The sequence below is a fragment of the Pholis gunnellus genome (genome assembly GCF_910591455.1).
Source record: "Pholis gunnellus genome assembly, chromosome: 1".
Lineage (NCBI taxonomy): Eukaryota > Metazoa > Chordata > Actinopteri > Perciformes > Pholidae > Pholis > Pholis gunnellus.
In genome coordinates this window covers 21,254,665-21,275,307 of record NC_136528.1, presented here as the reverse complement: position 1 = coordinate 21,275,307, position 20,643 = coordinate 21,254,665, and the positions used below count along the sequence as shown (strand labels likewise).

Sequence of the window (20,643 nt, the reverse complement as noted above, 5' to 3'; positions counted from 1 at the left end):
TGATTGCATTTCACAATTATAATTTGATATAATTGTTATAAAAATGTGACGCTGCAAATGCTTTGTAATCATCTGGATTTGCAGATATTTGAGCAGAGTGGAATAATACATTCAGATGACTACCTTTAAACAATGTCACTCTCATTGAAAAGGTGGTTGCTAAATCAAGGTTTGAAGTCCTGAATACAATGAATATAAGTCCTTCTTTAAAGTAGGCCACACGCTACATGTCATACAGAATGATGCACAGTTGATGTGTAGTTTTGTCTCACCTGCCCTGGCTGCACTGTGCGATCCACTCCCTCATGGTGACTTGGAAAGTCTCTCTGCTCACGTGAGGGTCCTGACAGTCAGGGTCGAGTAGCCGTCGCAGGGAAGCCAGTCCGTCCTGCTCCGGACTCTGAGCCGTCATGGTCTGCAGGTACTCCATGATGGTGGAGACCAACACCTCTCCTGAAGATGAGAGAGAGACAGAGGAACAATGATTCACAGATCACATGATTATTTCAGATCCGTCTTGGTCAAAACAACATAAGCCTGTGTACCTGTGTTGGCGGTGTTACATGTATTATACATGATGTCAAGGAGTTCACGTTCAGAGAATCCACTTGTGTCTTTATCCTTCGTCCCACTGCCGGCTGACTCCCACACTAAGCATGTAGAGATGGGCAAAGGTTAGAGCACATTAATGTACAGGAAGTACACATGCAAAAAAAGACAATTTACTTTTGATACTTTGATAAAAGAACAAAGTAACTGCAACACTTACCATCATTGCCGTCAGACATTGTGTTTGTTTCTCCTGAATCTCTGGAGATCAAATGTGCTCATGGACTGTCTCCTTCCTACATGACGTCAAATACTTTACAGATCTTTTCCTCCATTTATTATGTATAGGGACCAAAACTAAAATCAAACAATTCATATCTAATATCTGAAGTGAAGTTCTCTTTGCTTGTAATAACTCCTCTTCAGACCTCACTGTTTCAAACGCTTACGTGTATGCAGTGCGATCTAAGTCAGTGGGCTACATCTTACACATTTTCTTACTGGCATCCTACAATGAGGCAGAGAAATGTTAGCTTTTTTATTTTAAAATTATGTTTTTAAGGAAGAGCACAAAATAGCTAAACCAAATCTCCACTCCTAAAAAAAATCAATGTATGTGCTAAATATACAGAGATGACAGGGTTCCATTAAATCATGTCTACAATGAGATTATAAGACACTTTTGTTTGTAACCATCAAATATTATGTTAAAAAGAGAAAATAAAGACAGATTCTTACTTCTCAGTCCGGGAAAGCTCCTCTGAAAAGAAAAACAAGATTGTATAATGTTAAGTCAGGAGCTTCATTTTCATTATTGTTTTTCTAGCCTTACTCTGACTCTCTGTGATGTTTGCATAAGAAGTCTTCAAGATGCCCATATGCTTGTTCTCACTGCTTCACATCAAAACCAGCTGACATCCCCGCAGTCCCCTCTCTACCCCCACCTCACCCCACCTCACCTCACCCCTGCTGACGTCTGCGACAGTGGATTTAAATTTAACATTGCCAAATACTCTTATTGCCCCTAAAACAGATGGTTCTTTCAATATTGTCGAACTTGCAGCTAAGGCACATGTTGAATTCAATGTGTGAGCAAATTGTTACCGCATCCCATCAGGCTTACTGAAAACCAACTAAAAATGATTCCTGAAGATGCAGAATGAATTTAATGCAATTATTGTGTTTGTTAGTACTACCACTACTATTTTTAACCGCGTTTTCATCAAAGAAACACGTCTGTTCACCTCCAGGAGGAACAATTTCTGGATTTCCATCAGCCTGCCCGGACACAGTTTCCGTTGCACTGGCCGTATGTTTGTTTCCTGTAGGAAGCATGAAGTAGCTACCAACAGACAACGGGTGGATATCTCGTATTTTTTTTAATACATCTAACTCAAAGTGGACTTTACCTCAGTCAAGATGTCTCGGGGCTCTATCGAGATCCCTTTGCGGGACACAGATGAGGTAAAACTCGTCTAATATGTGCATTTTATTCTGTTTGTTTGACTTACATTTAACGTTACGTTTCCTTGCTGTGCTACTAGCCGTTAATGCTAACGATATCGAGCATCAGCTATGGTGTTTTTCTTACACCGCGGCGGAGTGTTTAATGTAGAGTACTGTCAGCCTGAGGTGTTTAGGTATTTACAAGTCGACCCGGAACGTAAACGTCAGTTATGTTTGGAGCAGCGAGTACAGAAGTAACGTTTAGTTATCAGACGTTACTCACGTTACTGTCTGCAGGAATATGAGAGCGGGTTCTGATGCAAGTTAACAGCTCGGTTACTGTGACGCTTTCTGTCAATGAAACAATCTACAAGCCAACGGTTACAGCATCTTAAATCTAACAACTTTAAATTAGTTTACACATGTTATCATATGGCTCTATAACTGCAGCAGTGGATGTAGTTATCACAGTATATACAAAGTGTACATAGTATGTACATCAATGGATTATGAAAACAGAGACAGTTTTGGCTAATCCAGTGAATTAAGTTGTAGATGCAAAAGTCATGTCAACGTCCAATAATTACATAAAGCATCGATCACCCTCAGTGGTCCTAATATCCCCAGAGATACTGCATTGATGGCTACCACACCACAGTATAACTATATTGTTAAAACCCTCTCACAGTATGCATCGTTTCACTGTCATTCATGTCTTACTCAATTACTTAATTAATACATTGTATGCTGCAGGTTATCGAGCTTGACTTTGACCAGCTGCCGGAGGGAGACGAGGTCATCAGTATCCTGAAGCAGGAGCACACACAGCTGCACATATGGATCGCTTTGGCGGTGAGTCGGTGGTTGCATTTTGTTTTTTGTATCGTTACCTCGGTGAATGACGTGAACATAATCCAGATGTCAAAGTTCACTTCATCCCATCAGTTGTAACAGTGTGCACTCCGTCGTTTTTCAGTTGGAGTACTACAAGCAGGGCAAAACCGAGGATTTTGTCAAGCTGTTAGAAGCGGCTCGTATTGATGGAAACCTCGACTACAGAGACCACGAGAAAGACCAGATGACCTGTCTAGACACATTGGCAGCTTACTATGTTCAGCAAGCACGGAAAGAGAAAAACAAAGATGCCAAGAAAGAGCTCATCACGCAGGCCACGCTGCTCTATACAATGGCAGACAAGATCATCATGTATGATCAGGTAAGAAAGAATTGACGATGAGTGAAAACCGCTATTTGTCCACTAATTCTGCAAGTGAATACAACATGCTCTTGGCTCACTCAGAACCATTTGTTGGGACGAGCCTGTTTCTGCCTGCTGGAAGGAGACAAGATGGACCAGGCTGACGCTCAGTTCCACTTCGTCCTCAATCAGTCCACCAACAACATCCCCGCTTTGCTTGGCAAGATCATTATTACAAATAAGACATCAATCTTGACCACTGTGATTGATTTACTACTAATAATAATAATCACGTGGTTGTTGTTCAACAGGTAAGGCTTGCATCTCCTTCAATAAAAAGGATTACAGAGGAGCACTGGCATACTACAAAAAGGCTCTCCGCACAAACCCCGGCTGCCCAGGTAAACACGTCACCTGTATCCCCCTCAAAACAGAGCCCTGTAAGATACGTGTTGCAGATTATTCCTCATCTTCTGTCTCTTTCCAGCGGAGGTAAGGCTGGGGATGGGCCACTGTTTTGTCAAGCTCAGCAAACTGGAGAAGGCTCGTTTGGCGTTTGGCCGAGCCCTGGATCTTAATTCCAAATGTGTGGGAGCTCTTGTTGGTTTGGCGGTTTTAGAGCTCAACAGCAAGGAGCCCGATTCCATCAAGAACGGAGTGCAGCTCCTGTCGCGGGCCTACACCATCGACCCCAGCAACCCCATGGTGCTCAACCACCTGGCCAACCACTTTTTCTTTAAAAAGGTAGTGACTAGTCTAGTTTATCATTTAAATACTACTAACTACTACTCAACAAGTGTCTGTCATTTAGCTGTTAATCACACCTGTGTGTTTTATCAGGATTACAGTAAAGTGCAGCATCTGGCCCTCCACGCTTTCCACAACACAGAGGTTGAGGCCATGCAGGCTGAGAGCTGCTACCAGTTAGCTCGCTCATTTCACGTGCAGGTAAGATCCGAACCGATCCTGAGGCAAGTTACTATATTCATTTAGTTATCAATTTACATCTCCGATATCTCTCTTTCTCCTCAGGAGGACTACGACCAAGCGTTTCAGTATTACTACCAGGCCACTCAGTTTGCCTCGTCCACCTTTGTGTTGCCCTTCTTCGGCCTGGGGCAGATGTACGTGTATCGCAGGGACAGAGAGAATGCGGCACAGTGCTTCGAGAAGGTTTTAAAGGCCTACCCCAACAACTACGAAACCATGAAAATTCTGGGGTCCCTCTATGCTACATCTGACGATCAGGAAAAGAGAGACATCGCCAAAGTACGTGTCTTATACAGATCATTGAAGTCCTATGGCTTATTAAGACGTTTACTAATCTGTCTACGCTAGTATCTTAACCCGTCACTGTCTTTGTTCCCTAGGGCCATTTGAAGAAGGTAACGGAGCAGTACCCAGATGACGTGGAGGCGTGGATCGAGCTGGCTCAGATTCTGGAGCAGACTGACATTCAAGGAGCGCTGTCTGCATACGGCACAGCCACCCGCATCCTGCAGGAGAAGGTGCAGGCCGACGTTCCCCCCGAGATCCTCAACAACCTCGGGGCTCTTCACTTCAGACTGGGCAACCTTGGAGAGGCCAAGGTAGCTGTCAATATACAGCACAGCTTGTTTAAACATATCACCCAGAAATCGCTGCATTCACCTGGGAAGTCATTGGATATACAGTGCATTGACATGTCTCTTTCATTGGGGTATTTAAAGTAATTTTTGTATACACAATCATGAAGTGGGCAGAACACTGTATATCAACAATGGGTCGTGTCTCCTCTCCTCCAGAAATACTTTCTTGCGTCTCTCGAGCGGGCCAAAGCCGAAGGAGAGCACGACGAGCATTACTACAACGCCATTTCTGTCACCACATCCTACAATCTGGCGCGCCTGTACGAGGCGATGTGTGAATTCCACGAAGCTGAGAAACTCTACAAAAACATCCTGAGAGAGCATCCTAACTACGTGGACTGTAAGCATGCAACATGATACAATTTATTTTAAAAAAGGGGAGAACAAGAAGAAAAATGTTTGCACTCTGTGAAGACTCGCTTGAATTTTTGGTCGACAGGTTATCTGCGTCTTGGAGCGATGGCTCGCGACAAAGGAAATTTCTACGAAGCCTCCGATTGGTTCAAAGAGGCCCTGCAGATTAATCAGGTACTTTGTCACCTGTAGTGTGACTACAATAACACCTGAATTCAATAGAAATCAGATGCTGTCGACCTCTCTTCAACATTATCTGATGTGTGTTCTTTTTGGTGCAGGACCACCCGGATGCCTGGTCCCTGATAGGGAACCTTCACTTGGCCAAACAGGAATGGGGACCGGGTCAAAAGAAGTTTGAGCGTATTCTGAAGCAGCCGTCCACACAAAACGACACGTACTCCATGCTGGCTCTGGGTAACGTGTGGCTGCAGACTCTGCACCAGCCCACAAGAGACCGGGAAAAGGTGCAGTTCAGTATTCGCCTCACTTATTGTGTGATGGATCTCTTGTTTTCTCTGAAGTTGAATAAGTGAAGGGAAATAATAGGTCCTCAAATGTTTGTTTTTTTGTTGTCTTGACAGGAAAAGAGACACCAGGACCGAGCCCTGGCGATATACAAACAAGTCCTGCGAAATGACTCCAAGAACCTCTACGCTGCCAATGGCATCGGTCCGTTGAGTTTTATTTATTTGACTTTTTATTAGTTCTACTTTTTATGTATGAAGTATTTCACATAAATGCCTTCGTGTCCAGGTGCCGTCCTGGCCCATAAGGGCTTCTTCAGAGAGGCTCGTGACGTGTTTGCGCAGGTGAGGGAGGCCACCGCAGACATCAGTGACGTCTGGCTCAATCTGGCTCACATCTACGTCGAACAGAAGCAGTACATCAGCGCTGTGCAGATGGTAAAGGCCTCACTTGTGATGACTTCGAAAACATGATTGTCTTTGTTCATGTTTTTGTCCTGACACTTCAGTATTTGTATTCTGCTCTACAGTACGAGAACTGCCTGAAGAAATTTTACAAATACCAGAACACTGAGGTGCTGCTGTACCTCGCACGGGCGTTATTCAAATGTGGCAAACTCCAAGAGTGCAAGCAGATGCTGCTGAAGGTAACACGAAGGGGAAAAAATGAAAGGCTTTTTATCTTCTGCTACAATATGAGGGGAGTCTAGCTCTGTCTTTCTGATGTGTTTCGGACAAGGCCCGTCACGTGGCGCCCAGCGACACGGTGCTCCTGTTCAACGTGGCCCTGGTGCTTCAGAGACTGGCCACTCTTGTGCTGAAAGATGAGAAAAGCAACTTGAAGGCTGTGCTCAGCGCTGTCAAAGAGCTTGAACTGGCTCACAGGTATGAAGCTTGATTTCTACTTCCTCCTCCCAGTCTGACCCTCCGGCTGCCCTAATCCTGCAATTGTATCACCTCCTCCCACAGGTATTTCAGCTACCTCTGCAAGGCTGGAGACAAGATGAGGTTTGACCTCGCTCTGGCCGCTACTGAGGCCAGGTCAGTCTGAATCTATTATTTTCATCACAGCTCAATTTTTTTTGTTCACCTCAAATGCAATTTAAGGTTCAGAGACATTTATTTTCAAATCTAATACTTTGGTGGATGTGTTGTGGGGTTGCAGGCAGTGCTCTGACCTGTTAAGTCAGGCTCAGTACCACGTGGCGAGAGCCAGAAAGCAGGACGAGGAGGAGAAGGAGCTTCGGGCCAAACAAGAGCAGGAGAGGGACGTGCTGCGTCAACAGATGATGAAAGAACAGGTACTAATGGAAGCTTTTTGGTAGTTACTGATCATGACTAGGTGTCTACATTTTGAGCTACACTTCTTATTAATCTGTTGGCTTGTCATCCTCAAACCTTGTTAGACGGATAAGCGGAACAAAGTGGTGGAGGAACAGAAGAAGCTCCTGGAGCAGAGAGCTTTGTACGTGGAGAAGACGAAGGGCCTGCTCAGCTTCGCAGAGGGATCGAAGGAAATGGCCAAAGAAAAGAAGAAGAGCGGTGGAGGACGCGTGAGTGTCTGATAACAAACTCATCATCAGACCATCTTGCACAGAATGCAGTGTAGATAACATACTTCATCTTTTTTTTTTATCTTTAAGCGTAAGAAAGGAGACATGGATGAGTTTGTCAACGACGACTCTGATGAGGACCTGCCACTTAAGAGGAAGAAGAAGAGAAAGACCGGCAGTGGCAGCGAACAGGATGAGGGTGCGGACGGAGATAAGTCCCGCAGGAAGAGGAGGAAGTGAGTCTGTTACCGACGCTTATTTATTCGGACGGCTGAACGAGGCACATAAGATACTCAGAGCCTGTTTTGTCTTACAGTGATGACGAGGAAGGAGGATCACGACCCAGGAAGCAGCGTAAACCTAAAGAACGCAAGAGGATTGATAAGGTCCTTTTGAGTTTTCTTTGTCCTTTTTGTTATTTAAATTCTTTTTGGCCTGATTTTCTATAAATGTTGACATCTTTTCATCATTTTTAGTCACAGCATGAGCGTCTGCCACCGTCTCTCAAAGGAAAGATCAAGTCTAAGGCTATCATCTCCTCTTCTGAGTCCTCTTCAGATGAGGATGGCCTGAAAATAGCCGAAGACAAGTAAGAGCATTCAAGTTTAAATGAGGCTTCACACTTAGTACATCAGAGAATTGATGAGTGCACTTTCTCCCATACAGACAACAAAGAGACAGCGGTTCAGGATCAGATGATGAGGCCGGCCACAGGAAGCAGATTGCGTCCGACAGTGAGTCGGATGGAGGAAAGAACCGCTCTGGCAGTGAGGCGGGCAGCCCTCGGCGCTCTGCAGGCTCAGACAACGATGACTCTGGCAGCGACCGTCCAGTGAAGAAGAGGAGGGTGCAGCGGCAGTCTGACTCGGAGCAGTCGGACAACGAGAGCAAGAGGAGTCGGTCCGGGTCCGACGACGAGTCCCGGCCTGGTTCTCCCGCCGCAGCGTCGGACCGGGGATCAGATAGGGGATCAGATGTGGGCTCCCCGCGCCGCTCTGACAATGAGGGCTCACCGCGCCGCTCTGACAACGAGGGCTCCCCACGCCGCTCTGACAACGGCTCTGAACGAGCAGCTTCCAACAACGATAGCGATTAATTCTTCCTCAGACTATTCCCATGTAATGCTGAGAAAACGCTCTACAGCTGCATTTTTATTTTGTATTAAAGCAGGGATTTCTGTCTGCGCGATATCTGGGAATTAGCCTGAAACAGTGTCGTTTTTTTTGTTGGCCCAGTATTCTTGTGCATTACTGGAAATGTCTTTTCACAGATTGTTTTTTTGTTAGAAATGGTTTGAAGTAAACTAAAGGTTCAAACATCTATTTTCTATCAAAGCTGGTCAGATGAGACACTGACCCTAAATGGGAAGATGCTTCAACAAAATGTCAAATAAAAAAGAAAAAGTGTAAGTTGTGAATCGTTTATTTCTGCATCAGACCAACCGACCCAATAGAGAAAGTGACATTCCACTAAAGAATCAGTACTTTCATAGCAAAAATCTGTTTAAACTGAGTACTGGTAAACTGGAGGTGAAATGCCATAAGATGTGTTAATACAACTAGTCAAGGTTTGGTGACAACTCAAAAAAAGTCTTCCTCCAAACTTTAAAATTAGTTTTACGTGTGAATCACAACCTCAGTTCATACAGACGTGATGTTATGCAGTGACCGATAATCTCATACCTGCAAACTCAAAAGGTGACAAGCACGGAAACCCTGTCTCCCCCAGGAGAATTGCATTTTAAAGAGCTTTAAAATGTAGCATTCTGGTGTACTGAGAAGAAAATTGGTAAGAAACTAAAAAAACTAATTTATTCAGTATTTCAGCTCTATTAACCTTTTTTTGGACAAAATCCATTGAGATGGTCACATTTTCAAAAGTTTGTTTTAAAAACAGCAAGAACCATCTCCTATACAAAATAAAGTGATTCATTTTCATTGAACCCTGTTACTGTATGGCTTAACTTCTAGTTACTGTAAAGCTGTTAGAATTGTGGCCTCTTCCACTTGCAATTAATATGCATTCAATCCAGGTAAATTATTTAAATGATCTATTCTGGCTAAGGTATTTTATCAAAAGTAAAATAGCTGTAATCTATACACACCTCTGCATTACCAACCTGCTGAAATTAAGGTACAGGCACCATAACCCCCCTCAATACTTCAGGGCCCTTGGAGCAACTGCACTTGGGACTGTTAGTACACTGGCTGTGGTCATTACAGTGAACACCTGTCTGGCAGTGTGATGAATTGCTTAAATGTGATTTGTAATCATATTCTATTCAGGGAGGGGCTTCGACATGGGCCAAAGTATATTCACTTGGACAGGTCGCCAGGCTAACAGACCATTAACCCTAGTGTGTTTGATTAGTAGGACGCATAAGGAACACGCCAATATTGGGAGAATGTCCAAACATCAGATTTTAACCAGGGTAACTAATAGTCTGTTCCAAATGGTTAAAATGAACTAAAATGTCTTAGCACACAAAATATGAAAGCACGTGAATATTCAAAATGTAAGTTTAAGACAGAAGGGAAAAAAATAAGTCTCCAGGACAATGAAATGAACTGTTAAACTTTATTCAAGGTTGATCTGTAGTTGTACACTGAACTTCTTGCACTTCCCATGACAGTGACACCCCAAAAGAAGGAAAAGTGTACACATACAGTACATTCTTTGTAATTTCATGAAGATTAAAAAGACCATTTAAAAACTCGACAAATATGGCAAACCGACGTAAAATTTCCACACATGGTGGTGAACAACTGTTGCACAGGAAACTAAGCTTTGGCTGTCTCAATGATAAAACCGAGACATTCAAGTATAGTCCGAGATACATAAGAGGTATATCCATATGAATTGATAAATTAAAAAGGCCACACAGACTCATTCCTAACAGCAAAAAAGATTTGTACATAAAAAAGCTCTTGATTCATTTAACTAAATGTGGGTAACTGAAATCACACTGTGCAAATCGAAAAGCCCATTATCCAAATCTAGATTGTTATGAATTTTTAGAGAAGAAAAAAAAAAGGTTTGCTTTCAAGCACACAAAACCATTATAATTATGGCAGTCCAAAACCGCAACTCAGGGTGGTTTCTACAAATCAAGGAAATTGTATCTTACTATTGCAACGACTCATGATGTTAAGCAACGGTCATCGAAAAACTGATTTAACAAATGCAGATATAACAATGAGAAAAGTCTCTGCTCTATGTTAGAGATTCTCTTTTTGTAAACAGTTTTTAAGTAACTAGTTACGGCAGCACTTGGTGACTCCTACCAGATGTAAAAGGTGATACAATGGGTCAGGTGTTGGTGCTGGTACAGTTTCCTGGAAAATACTGCCTACTGTTAAAGAAAAGAAAACATAATCCAAGATTGAAATGTATAACACCTCTGCTGCAGGACATCAACTTAGATAAGATAAGAGGAAAGGAAAGCATAAATACAATATGAATATAATGGTGGTGATGCTGGCTTGATCTGGCAAAACATTTCATAGTGGAATGAATTGTAACAGTGGTTGGAAAATATTCATTAGCAAGGGAAGGAGTTAGGGTCGAGACTGGGAAGGGCGTATGGAGACAAGTAAAAAAAGTATTCATTGCATCCTGATAACACATGGCTTTGGCCTGTTCCTCAGTAATCTTCATCCTCAGACTCTTCTTCTTCCGCAGTCTCCAGCCAGGTCAGCCACTGGTTCACCTGCACCATAAACACAGTATCTCCATTAGACACAGCATTACCCTCGGTCTGAGTCTTATTCTGGACATTTATATGAAACCTGGTTAATCACTTTCCTGTGTAAATAATCATATTAAAGTTTCTGATTATCTGCATCTCGATTCCTTCACCAATTTAAAACACAAAAAAAAAAAACAATACTTAGCAAAGTACATACCTGAAATAATGCTTTTCCTTTCCCTGGATATTCTTGGGTGACATCTTCTTTCCATGAAAGGAAGGCTTCTTCTTCGATTATTTCCATATCATAAAAGTTAACAAAGTAGCGCAGCAACATACCTGGAAGAGGAGAGGAACCATTAAGCGTCAGCATCAAAGTTTAATACTGTCTCTGACTTAGGCCTGAGTTTCTAAACGTAAGTGTAAATACCTTTGGGGAAACTCTTGGTATTGCAGTGAACCTGCAGGGCATACAGCGCACCGACTTGCAGCTCAATGTGATCGTGTAGGAACTTCTGCATCACTGGCTTGAAAGCCAGCAGCTGCTGCTTCTCCTCATCCTGCTGCTCCTTACTGGGCGCAGAAAGCTGCTCTTCGTCATCGTCAGGGTTGATCTCATAAGCAATGTACTGCAAGAAGCTGGCAGACGAGACAAATATATGGCTAACTTTAAGAGCAAAATGTATTGTTTGGGGTTAGATTAACAATCAAATCAGTGGCTGATCAAACGAGTGGTTTGAGCAACAGAGTTGGCATTGTGCACTGCTGTACCTGGTCATGAGGATGTTGACAAAGCCTTTGTCGGTGTGGAGTTTAGGAGAGATGTTGTCTTTGATCCACTTGTAGATGGACTGTGGAGAGGGATCTACTTTGATCTGCTTCAGCAGCTCTTTCTCCAGTTTCATCAGTGGAAACAAAAAGCTGAGGCCTTTGCCATCCAGAATCTCCAGCATCCGGTCCTTGTTTTGGTCAATTTCTATGGAAGCATAAAAAAAAAAAAATATTTATACACATCACTAATAGCAAAAGAGACTTAAAAATGAAACTAACATCCGTTTTCTTTATACTGAATCATTGAGACTAACTAATGACAGATATATGCCTAACATATGGTCGGAGTGGGTTTGGACATACCAGGTAGCATCTTCTGCATGTTGACCTTGCTCAGCTGGAATACGTCAGCCAGCCACTCACGGTCCTTCAGTTTGACCATCTGCTGCAGGCAGAGCAAGAATAGTGGGAAATGTGCACCATTCTCCAGCGGGTGGGCCAGATCTGCGATGCTGACCAGGTCAGTGATGATGGCGCGCGCAGCGAACTGAGCCAGGTAGGACTTCACCAGTGGTACTTCTTCCTCGATCTTGGGACACTGGTCCAGAACACTCAAAAAGGCCTATTAATTAAAAACAGTAGTTAGAGCCGAGTAACTGATATTCAGAGAGTAAAAACACAAGATTCGTATATCCTGAATACTAACCTGCATTAGATTTTCACCCGTAGCAAGACCCTCTGTACAGAGAGCAAGGACCAGGGTGCTCGCATGCTCCTTATCTTCATCTGAACGATCAAGTGAATAGACCACGATCATGTTCAGCATCTCAGACAAAAAGTGCTTTGGAGCCTTCATCTCCCTCACAGCATTCACTGCCTCATCGATGTTCTTGTTGTTCAGGTAATCTGCCACCAGCGTCTCCTGGAAAAGGAAAGGATGGTAGGGTTGTGAGATCGGACTATTAGATTGTGAAGGATTTATTTGCTGAGTGTGAAGTACTGTAGCGCTTTTTATGTGGAGAGAACACTGTGCCAGACTATTAAAAAAAGCCTTTTAAATGCTACATTGTTTGATGTGGATTTCCAAGAGTTACTGATAAATACTTAAAACATGAAACTTTAGTGTGACAACAGAATTTGGTAGTTACCTTGCTGGGCCATTTCTTGTTTTTTTTAAAGAAAAATTGTTTGGTTGTACTTTTCAGTAACTTGCAAAATAGTCTTTTAAAAAAACTAAAATTGTGATAACTGTTCGTGCCTGATAAAAATATTGATACGACACATCATCCACCCCAAGGACTGAGATACATTATGCTGGACATAGTATATTGTGCATGAAGAAAGCACAGAGAGTTTAACTTACGGTCATTTTGCGCAACTCTTCCTTAGTAGGAGGAGCCTTTTTGGTAGACTTTGCAGGTTTTTCCTGAATTGGAGGAGGATTGATTTTCAGGCCAAGCTGTGGAGACTAAACAAATGAATCAAAATGAATGCATGTTCTCTGGAACCTGTGATTACCATCTCTGTTCAACACATTTGATTTGAAATGTTACCTGTCCGAGTGTGGAACCTTGGGCACTTGAAGGAATCAAGGTCATCTGTGGCTGCAGTTTAGGGATTTGCTTTTTACTTAAGATGAAGGACTGTGCTGGCCTCAGACTTATCTAGAGGGGTGAAGACAATATCACTGTAAATTAATCCAGCTGACACATTAGAATCCATATAAATGGCACCCTGACTACTGGGTGTTATTTGAACTTCAACTCAAAACAATCAAACATAATCAGTTTATTAATTTACCTCATCAGCATTGACCTTCCCCTTCTTGACAAATCGTGGAGCCATATCCTTGGACTGCATCTGTACAGCGTGAGTCTGTTTGTGGTTGAAAACAGGTGAACCCTGCCCCTTTAAAAAGAGATTTCACAGTGTTATGTCAGAAATGATGACTCCCTCCCCAAATAATCTATTATAAAGTACTGACACATTACAGTGTAGGTGTGTGTACCTGGGCTGGTTTTATATACGGTTTGCTTCCCCCTTCAAATTGAGGCTGGTGTGACCCGTTGCTGTTGCCAATGTGGCCGTTGTAGAGTGGGTTTGTGCGATGACGTCCCATGGTAGGAGAGTAGTGGTCCTGAATGACTCCCGGACCTGTACCAATGCCACTTCCTACACAAGACGGCAAACATTAAAATGTGTCCAAAAAGCATCAATCCTTATTGACGGACCATCTCCCTTATCTCCCGAGGGAACAAAAGCTGTGACATACCAGGCATTTGTCCAAACATATCAGCCAGCCCACCAAGAGTTTCTCTGTCAAACTTGATCCTTGTTGGCAGGAAGGAAGAGTTTTCCATGAAGAATTCATTGCGCATGCCATCGTTTGAAGGTGGAAAGAACATGCCTAAATCCTGCAAAGCACAGATGGAATACAGTCACAATCTGAGGATGCAGGCAAACTGAGATCGGTAATCCTTTTAAATTGTCCACGATAAATGGGACAGTTTATAGCGAACCTTTACTGCATCCTGACGAACTTGGTTGATCGTCTTTGGTCCATTGTCACTATACGCTTTGCGAGCAGCCCAGTGGTTTGCTCTCTGCTCCACGGTATTCTGAAGCAGGAAACGAATCCTAGACGGCAGTTCCTTGCTGTTCGTTAAGCATTGCATGCGGCTAAAGTACTGATCCATCAAGGACTGAAAGGAGAAGGGATTTGTTATATAAGGAATCAGACATTTTAAGACACGCCCATTATCTTTTTTTTTTAAAGATACTCACCCTAGCCTTTTCATGATCAAGTTTAGGTCCCACTGTTCTCATTATCTGACAGAGGCATTCCAAATCTTCACCCACATCCTTAAGTTGGACTCTCTTCTTCTTCTCCAAAAGCTTTAAAAGAAAGAACACTCAATACAAAAGTACTAATTTCTTCACCATCTTGGCGGTTCAAAGTCACATCAGTTTAGTGTCATCCGAGTTTTGGATTACACAAGTTATTACGCCCAACCATTTAAAAGGAATTCAACAGAACTTACTGTTTTGATGCACTTATGGAGGATAGATTCGTGGATAAGGTTGAGTTTGCCAAGTTCACTGATGAATTTGATATTGCCCAGCATCTTGAGCTTTGCAATACCACGCTGCTCCTCCTCTTCCGAAGTGAGTGGATCGTCATGTTTGTCAAAGACTACAGGGTGGGGGAGGTAAGACAGTTGAATACAAGGAACAATTCAAGCAAGACCTGCATATTTAGTGACCGTCCATGTGTATCAATGGTTAAATCACTTACGTTCAACATTTCTGGTGCGGTTCTCAAATTCATCTTGAAGCTTGGAAATCAGAAGCCGTCTGAAGGTCTGTAAAACAGAAATTGTTCAAAATCCAGCCAGCACCAGAGTACTAAAGCTACATATAACTATATATCTGGGCAAATCCCATTGTTACAAAAACTTACAGTATTCTGCTTATTTGTTGCTTGATTTTCAGTTGGGTCTTCAAAGTTTGGGGCATCCTCTGCCAAGCGTAGACATAGTTGAGCGTATAACTGACTATACTTTGGCTCTTCGAGGGCTTTGTCAACAATCTAAAATAAATATTAAAAAAAAAATCAAATAAACCAGCAATCCAACCACAACCCTAAACAACATTACTGTCTTTAAGATGCTGTAGCAGACCATGGCTGCAGTCAGTCAATTCAGCACCAAATCTGGGTTACAAATGGTATCAACTACAAAATTGCTACAACAATGTATAAACTCAAGTGAACATTGGAAAGTCCTATTACACTTTAAAATATTGTTTATTTCAGATTTATGACTAGAACAACATGACACACTGCTAAGCTGCTTCTCAAAGTACTTATTACGGGTTAGGTCAGGGGTCGGCAACCCACGGCTCCGGAGCCGCATGCGGCTCTTCGGTCTGTCTGCTGTGGCTTCCTGAGGCTACATCCACACTAATACGTTTAATACGAGTTTTAACAAACAAAAACGATCTGTGTCCACACGGCGTTTCAACATTGTTTGAGATCCAGACTAAAACGCCTGTAAACGAATATCACGTGACTCACGTACACTGGGCATGCAGTGGGTGCCGGTGTTACGTCCTAGTGGTTTTCAAACCTACTAGTTTCCCTTCCGTGCGCGTGTTGGTGTAATAGCAGCTGTTTTCTGCCTCTGTTGCCAGATTCGTCACACACACACACACACAAACCTATTGCTGGAGATCTAAAAGCCACATCTCATATATTGCGGGGAATACGATTGTATAAGTGAGCACTACATCACAGCCACATATAAAGAAATACATTGAAGAAAATATATTTATGGAACGATCGCATCAACCTGGATTCGAACCCTGTTGAGCAAAATAGTAATATATTCAAAAACGGCTGCGCTACTCGATCCGCCACTTGCCTCTTACGTCGTAAAGCGCATTTCCTTGTAGTTAAGTTGTCATGATTTGCAGACCTCCGTCCTCGGTAAACTATCAATGGATAAATCCAACAGAAGAAAAGTCACGGAGGAATTCTTTTAATTCTGCATGGACGTATTAATTTGCTTTCACTGCCAACGATGCTGGTTTACCTGTATGCTTGATATGTGGCGAGAAATTTGACATCAAATAGCTTTTGCGGCTCCAGACGAATTTTATTTGGTGGAAAATAGGGCAAAATGGCTCTTTGGATAGTAAAGGTTGCCGACCCCTGGGTTAGGTGAACATTTGAATCGGTTATAGGAACAATACACAAGTACAACTAAGAAAATACGCACCAACAAGATGGTTCCTTTTAAGATATGTTTTGACTCCACACCCACATTGAGGAGCTCCAGGCATAGTTTGTCAAACTTCTCTGGGGTCAGCTTATTAAGTATGCTAAAAAAAAAAAGATGGACATGAGTTGAAAAGACTTCACAAGAGGTATTAAGGTCCAAGCTTACAATTTAACTACAATATTTGTACCTGGAGTAAATGTGGATTTAAATTAGAAACTTACCCTCTCACTTTCCTAAAGGTTGAGTCATTTTGCCCTTTCTCGTTGGAGGAGTTGGCATCTCGTCTAGTGCTTCGAGAAGGTACCCATCTCTGAACGCCAGATCCTGGGGTTTTCCCCAGGAACCCGCTGCAACGGACACAAAATAAAGTCAATACAGAAACCAGACCTTTTACCACAGGTATCTAGCCACAACATATTGTGGGTGACAGAGGTTTGAAAGCAATGCCACTAAAATGTGATTCAAGATACAGATAAACTGCAAACACAACTCTACACATCTTGGTATATGTTTAAATACTATGCTGCCCATTTTCAACCACCTTTGCATCGTTTCAGTGTGTGGTACATGCACATTAATGACATGTGGCTCCCCTCTGTTACCAAAGCTCCAAACTCATTTGCTCCAGCGGACCATCCCAGTGTCCGCCGGATGTTACAAAATGTACCATTTTGTGGTACACGGTAACTTATTTGGTGGGAGAGCGTGGGCTGCTCCGGTAACACATAGGGAAGGTAAAAAATGTTCATACTGCAACAATACAAAGCCAGTTGAAATATATATTAAAATATTGACAATACCAAATCATTGAGTGGTAGAAGGTCAAAGTAAATCTGTAGATTATGCAGGTTATCCTCATAACTGGAAACCAAGAGTGGCGTAGAGCCACATACTAATGTATGCAGTGGCTAAAGAAGGCACTTGGAGACATCCCTATTCCCCCATATGTGTTGAAAACAATACACGGGAGTGCAATTCCAGCCTATAGGAGATGGATATAATATGTAATAAAGATCAATGACTAGGTGTTCCGTGAGAAAGAAAACTTTGGAAAATCACCTGTTGCCGACAGTCTTGGGATAGTGCTGCGGTGCACCCCCACCTCCTCCCCCTACACTGCGATAACAAAAAAAGGAAAAGGGTTTTAACTTAACATAAGATGTGAGTCTAATCCTTTATTTAAGCTGTTTTGGGGTTCAGCGGTATAAATAGGCCAAGTGTAATGGGGTAATGTTCAATACCTGAAACGAGAAGGACCCCCTGATGCAACGACACTCTCCACTTTGGCGGCTTGACAAAGTATATCTGAAAAGAATAATGTTCCGGGAAAGGGAAGGGAAGGAAAGAGCGACCTGGAAGTAGAGACGGATACAAAAGAACACATTAGCTCAAAGCTAACGGGAGTAAAACGCAAAACACACGTTTGAGGGTCACCAAGCACATTACAGTCACGCTTTAATGATATCTGTCGTTTTTATTAAGAGTTTAGTGGATTTCAGCCTTCAGGATTTCAGATTTTTTTATGCCTTCAGCATATATAAGTGAATGTGAAACTGGATCTGTAACGTTACCATCTTAATTTAGCGGTAGCGTAGCTAAATTATGCTAGACCACTACGGTGGCGGTGTTGTCTCGTTTTCTGCGCCGCCTAACCATAATCTATCATGACCTAAATTACCCGGGTTTAATTGATATGACCTAAATTAAACCGGGTTACCTTATATAACCTAAATAACCCGGGTTTACCTTATATAACCTAACCCGTAATGACCGATGGCACCGCTACAGGAAGAGGGGAAACCAGGATAACACGTGCCTCGTTGGAATTATTCATGTGAATTAACGTTAGGTTCATTTTTTATCTGGTCGATTTACCTTAATTATTAAATAAAATGTCAAAACTAGTATCAGTGAGTTCCTCAATGTAATCAGCTGCTAACATTACGTGGCTCACCCTCGTATCCCATAATTACAACATTTACCCAAAAAAAGCCAAAACAGGGCGTTAAAACTTATATAATTAGTACGTATTTTCTATTATACAACGACAATCGTCATGTAATCAGATGTAAAATTACGTAAAAATAGAGGAAAAGGAGAATCCCATCAGCTGTTTTTACGAGGTCTTTGTTCAGACACCGGATGTCCACACACAGCGACATCTTGGGAGGTTTTGTTCAGCAGGCCGCCGGTACGCTAACGGCTAATAAGCTAACGTTAGGCGAAACTATTCGAAAAACACTTGTTTTTCCTGAACGTGAAACCACTCCAGCTCATCGTCTTAATGTCAAACGATGTCAGCTAGAGCTAAATTTAACACGCCTCATTGGTATTTCAGCGCATCGAATATAACATCATCGTAACGAAGACGAACTTCCAAACCCGACCGGACGGCTAGCTGAGTTAGCTGACCGTTAGCCTCGGAAGACATCGAGGTAGCTTACCTTTACAAAGGGAACGTCAGTGTAATGGCTGTCTTGTCGACCAAGGGAGAAAAAAAAAAGAGAGATTAGGAAAATTAGCTCAAAAAGTCGCGTTCACGCCAATACGTTTCGGTAGTATGTAGTAGAAAACACGACGGTTCAGACGGTGATAGCAACCGGCTACAGCAAAGAAAGAATGCTGACTGCTTATCTACGTCATGCGGAAGCCGCTATTTATACGGGGCCGTGTGCAACGTCATCGTCCCACCCTGCCGACGTTACGTACGGAAAACTCGTGAACGTTTCGCAATCTGCTTTCGTCGGAATAACACGTCTGGTGTCTTGTCCAGAGGGTTTATACCTTTGTTCTGTATCGTGGAATTTGGATGTGTGCTGAGACAAATCAAGGATTATCCTACAGCTGGATGTAGAGAAACCAAAGGAAGAACATTTTTCACCAGTTAGAGGAAAAATATCGATGAAAACTTAAGCATTAAGTCAAACAATTTTACTTAATAAATCGGCATTATGGGATGGTAATACAACATTTCAGCATGTCAGATTTTAATTTTAGTATTCCATAATTTAAAGTACAAATATGAAATAGTGAGTAAAACATTTACTCACTATTTCATAGATTGGACATAGACTGGATATACTTTTTAAATCATACGTTTGAGTTATCTCATCATATTTACTCAGAGTTGTGAAATAGTGAGTCAAACTTTTTATGATTTTGACTTTTCATCTCCTAATTTTGATTTAATATCTAAATGTATTGATTTTTTCATCCATAATTTGTACTAAAAAACTGTGAGATAGTAAGCCAAAATTGCAGCGTTTAATAGCTTTAGCTGATCTCATACATTTGACTTGGTACCTCATCATTTGTAGTCTAAATAGTGATTCAAAAGTGTATTATTTCATGATATTGACTTTTCATCAGATTATTTTGATTTACCGAGGCTATTTTTTATTTTTATCTTGCCTTTTCATCAACTGTTTTCTTTCCTTTGCTGGTGGAAACGGTCTTCATAGAAAAGTGACCTCCATCACAGCAGAATATGACTTTATGGATTGTAAAGTCACCAGTGAAACTATATTGATCCTCTCAGGGAGACTCAATTTTCTTGCCCTTCTCTACAGGGATGTCCCGGCACAGGGTTAACTACAGGGCATGGATTTCAGAGCTATTAGGGATTCAGTTTTTTTTACTCAAGGATGCCACGGAGGAGGATCGATGACTGTTGTTGACACAGCACTCAAACCAAATGCAATCTGCCATCCTGTTGCCCAAAGGGTTCATGAGCCAGCATGGAGGATAATTCTTTATTAAGTGCGCCATTGAACCATTTATTGAAGACTTACATGCTGATTTCACACTCATTCTTCCAGTTTCTGCCCACTGGTATATGGAGATGCAAAGAGTAAAGATATCTCAACAAGTACTGGCCACATTTGCATTAAGTTGTCAGATATTAATGGTCCGCAGAGGATTCCTAATGGTTTTGATGACTACATGACCTTTCCAAAGCTGTAATGGCAAGATTTCCATAGAATTTGCTGAGGATATTCATGGGGCCCCCAGGATGAATCCTAATGTCTATAGTGATAACCTGACCTTTCTTGTAGCACCATCATCAGGACAAGACGTAAAACTATTTCCCCTTCTTTCAGAGCAGGTTTATATAATTTAGACTTTTCAGGCTTGGTGTCCAGAGACTGTCAGATCTGGACCTGATGAGGTCAGTACTTTATTGCATGACCTCATTTTGTTTTTCTCTG

At 42.2% G+C, this 20,643-nt stretch overlaps 2 protein-coding genes across 2 annotated transcripts in view; one reads left to right on the top strand and one right to left on the bottom strand.

The window, feature by feature from the left end:
• The first annotated feature begins 1,877 nt into the window (after positions 1 to 1,877).
• On the top strand, positions 1,878 to 8,582 carry ctr9 (CTR9 homolog, Paf1/RNA polymerase II complex component). The gene is made up of 23 exons (XM_079159602.1): positions 1,878 to 2,013; positions 2,749 to 2,847; positions 2,972 to 3,211; positions 3,296 to 3,413; positions 3,505 to 3,594; positions 3,681 to 3,937; positions 4,034 to 4,141; positions 4,226 to 4,462; positions 4,564 to 4,782; positions 4,978 to 5,161; positions 5,261 to 5,349; positions 5,457 to 5,642; positions 5,760 to 5,847; positions 5,932 to 6,080; positions 6,173 to 6,289; positions 6,382 to 6,527; positions 6,612 to 6,683; positions 6,808 to 6,943; positions 7,049 to 7,195; positions 7,286 to 7,431; positions 7,512 to 7,581; positions 7,672 to 7,784; positions 7,862 to 8,582. Exons 1-23 carry the CDS (start codon positions 1,969 to 1,971, stop codon positions 8,289 to 8,291), a joined length of 3,486 nt encoding a protein of 1,161 aa, XP_079015728.1. The 5' UTR covers positions 1,878 to 1,968; the 3' UTR covers positions 8,292 to 8,582.
• A 1,176-nt stretch (positions 8,583 to 9,758) lies between these two features.
• The window catches only part of LOC306697097 (eukaryotic translation initiation factor 4 gamma 2-like), a gene marked incomplete at its 5' end in the record, with an annotated part of 33,345 nt that continues 22,460 nt past the window's right edge, over positions 9,759 to 20,643 (bottom strand). The window contains 20 exons of the mRNA XM_079160839.1: positions 9,759 to 10,904; positions 11,101 to 11,222; positions 11,314 to 11,522; positions 11,655 to 11,859; positions 12,018 to 12,276; positions 12,361 to 12,576; positions 13,018 to 13,122; positions 13,208 to 13,318; positions 13,455 to 13,562; positions 13,663 to 13,826; positions 13,927 to 14,068; positions 14,174 to 14,356; positions 14,439 to 14,549; positions 14,696 to 14,847; positions 14,950 to 15,016; positions 15,115 to 15,243; positions 16,433 to 16,535; positions 16,657 to 16,782; positions 17,495 to 17,551; positions 17,677 to 17,787. Of these exons, the coding sequence (XP_079016965.1) occupies positions 10,839 to 10,904; positions 11,101 to 11,222; positions 11,314 to 11,522; positions 11,655 to 11,859; positions 12,018 to 12,276; positions 12,361 to 12,576; positions 13,018 to 13,122; positions 13,208 to 13,318; positions 13,455 to 13,562; positions 13,663 to 13,826; positions 13,927 to 14,068; positions 14,174 to 14,356; positions 14,439 to 14,549; positions 14,696 to 14,847; positions 14,950 to 15,016; positions 15,115 to 15,243; positions 16,433 to 16,535; positions 16,657 to 16,782; positions 17,495 to 17,551; positions 17,677 to 17,787 (2,746 nt within the window). The 3' untranslated portion in view covers positions 9,759 to 10,838. The remainder of the gene's footprint in view (positions 10,905 to 11,100; positions 11,223 to 11,313; positions 11,523 to 11,654; positions 11,860 to 12,017; positions 12,277 to 12,360; positions 12,577 to 13,017; positions 13,123 to 13,207; positions 13,319 to 13,454; positions 13,563 to 13,662; positions 13,827 to 13,926; positions 14,069 to 14,173; positions 14,357 to 14,438; positions 14,550 to 14,695; positions 14,848 to 14,949; positions 15,017 to 15,114; positions 15,244 to 16,432; positions 16,536 to 16,656; positions 16,783 to 17,494; positions 17,552 to 17,676; positions 17,788 to 20,643) is intronic.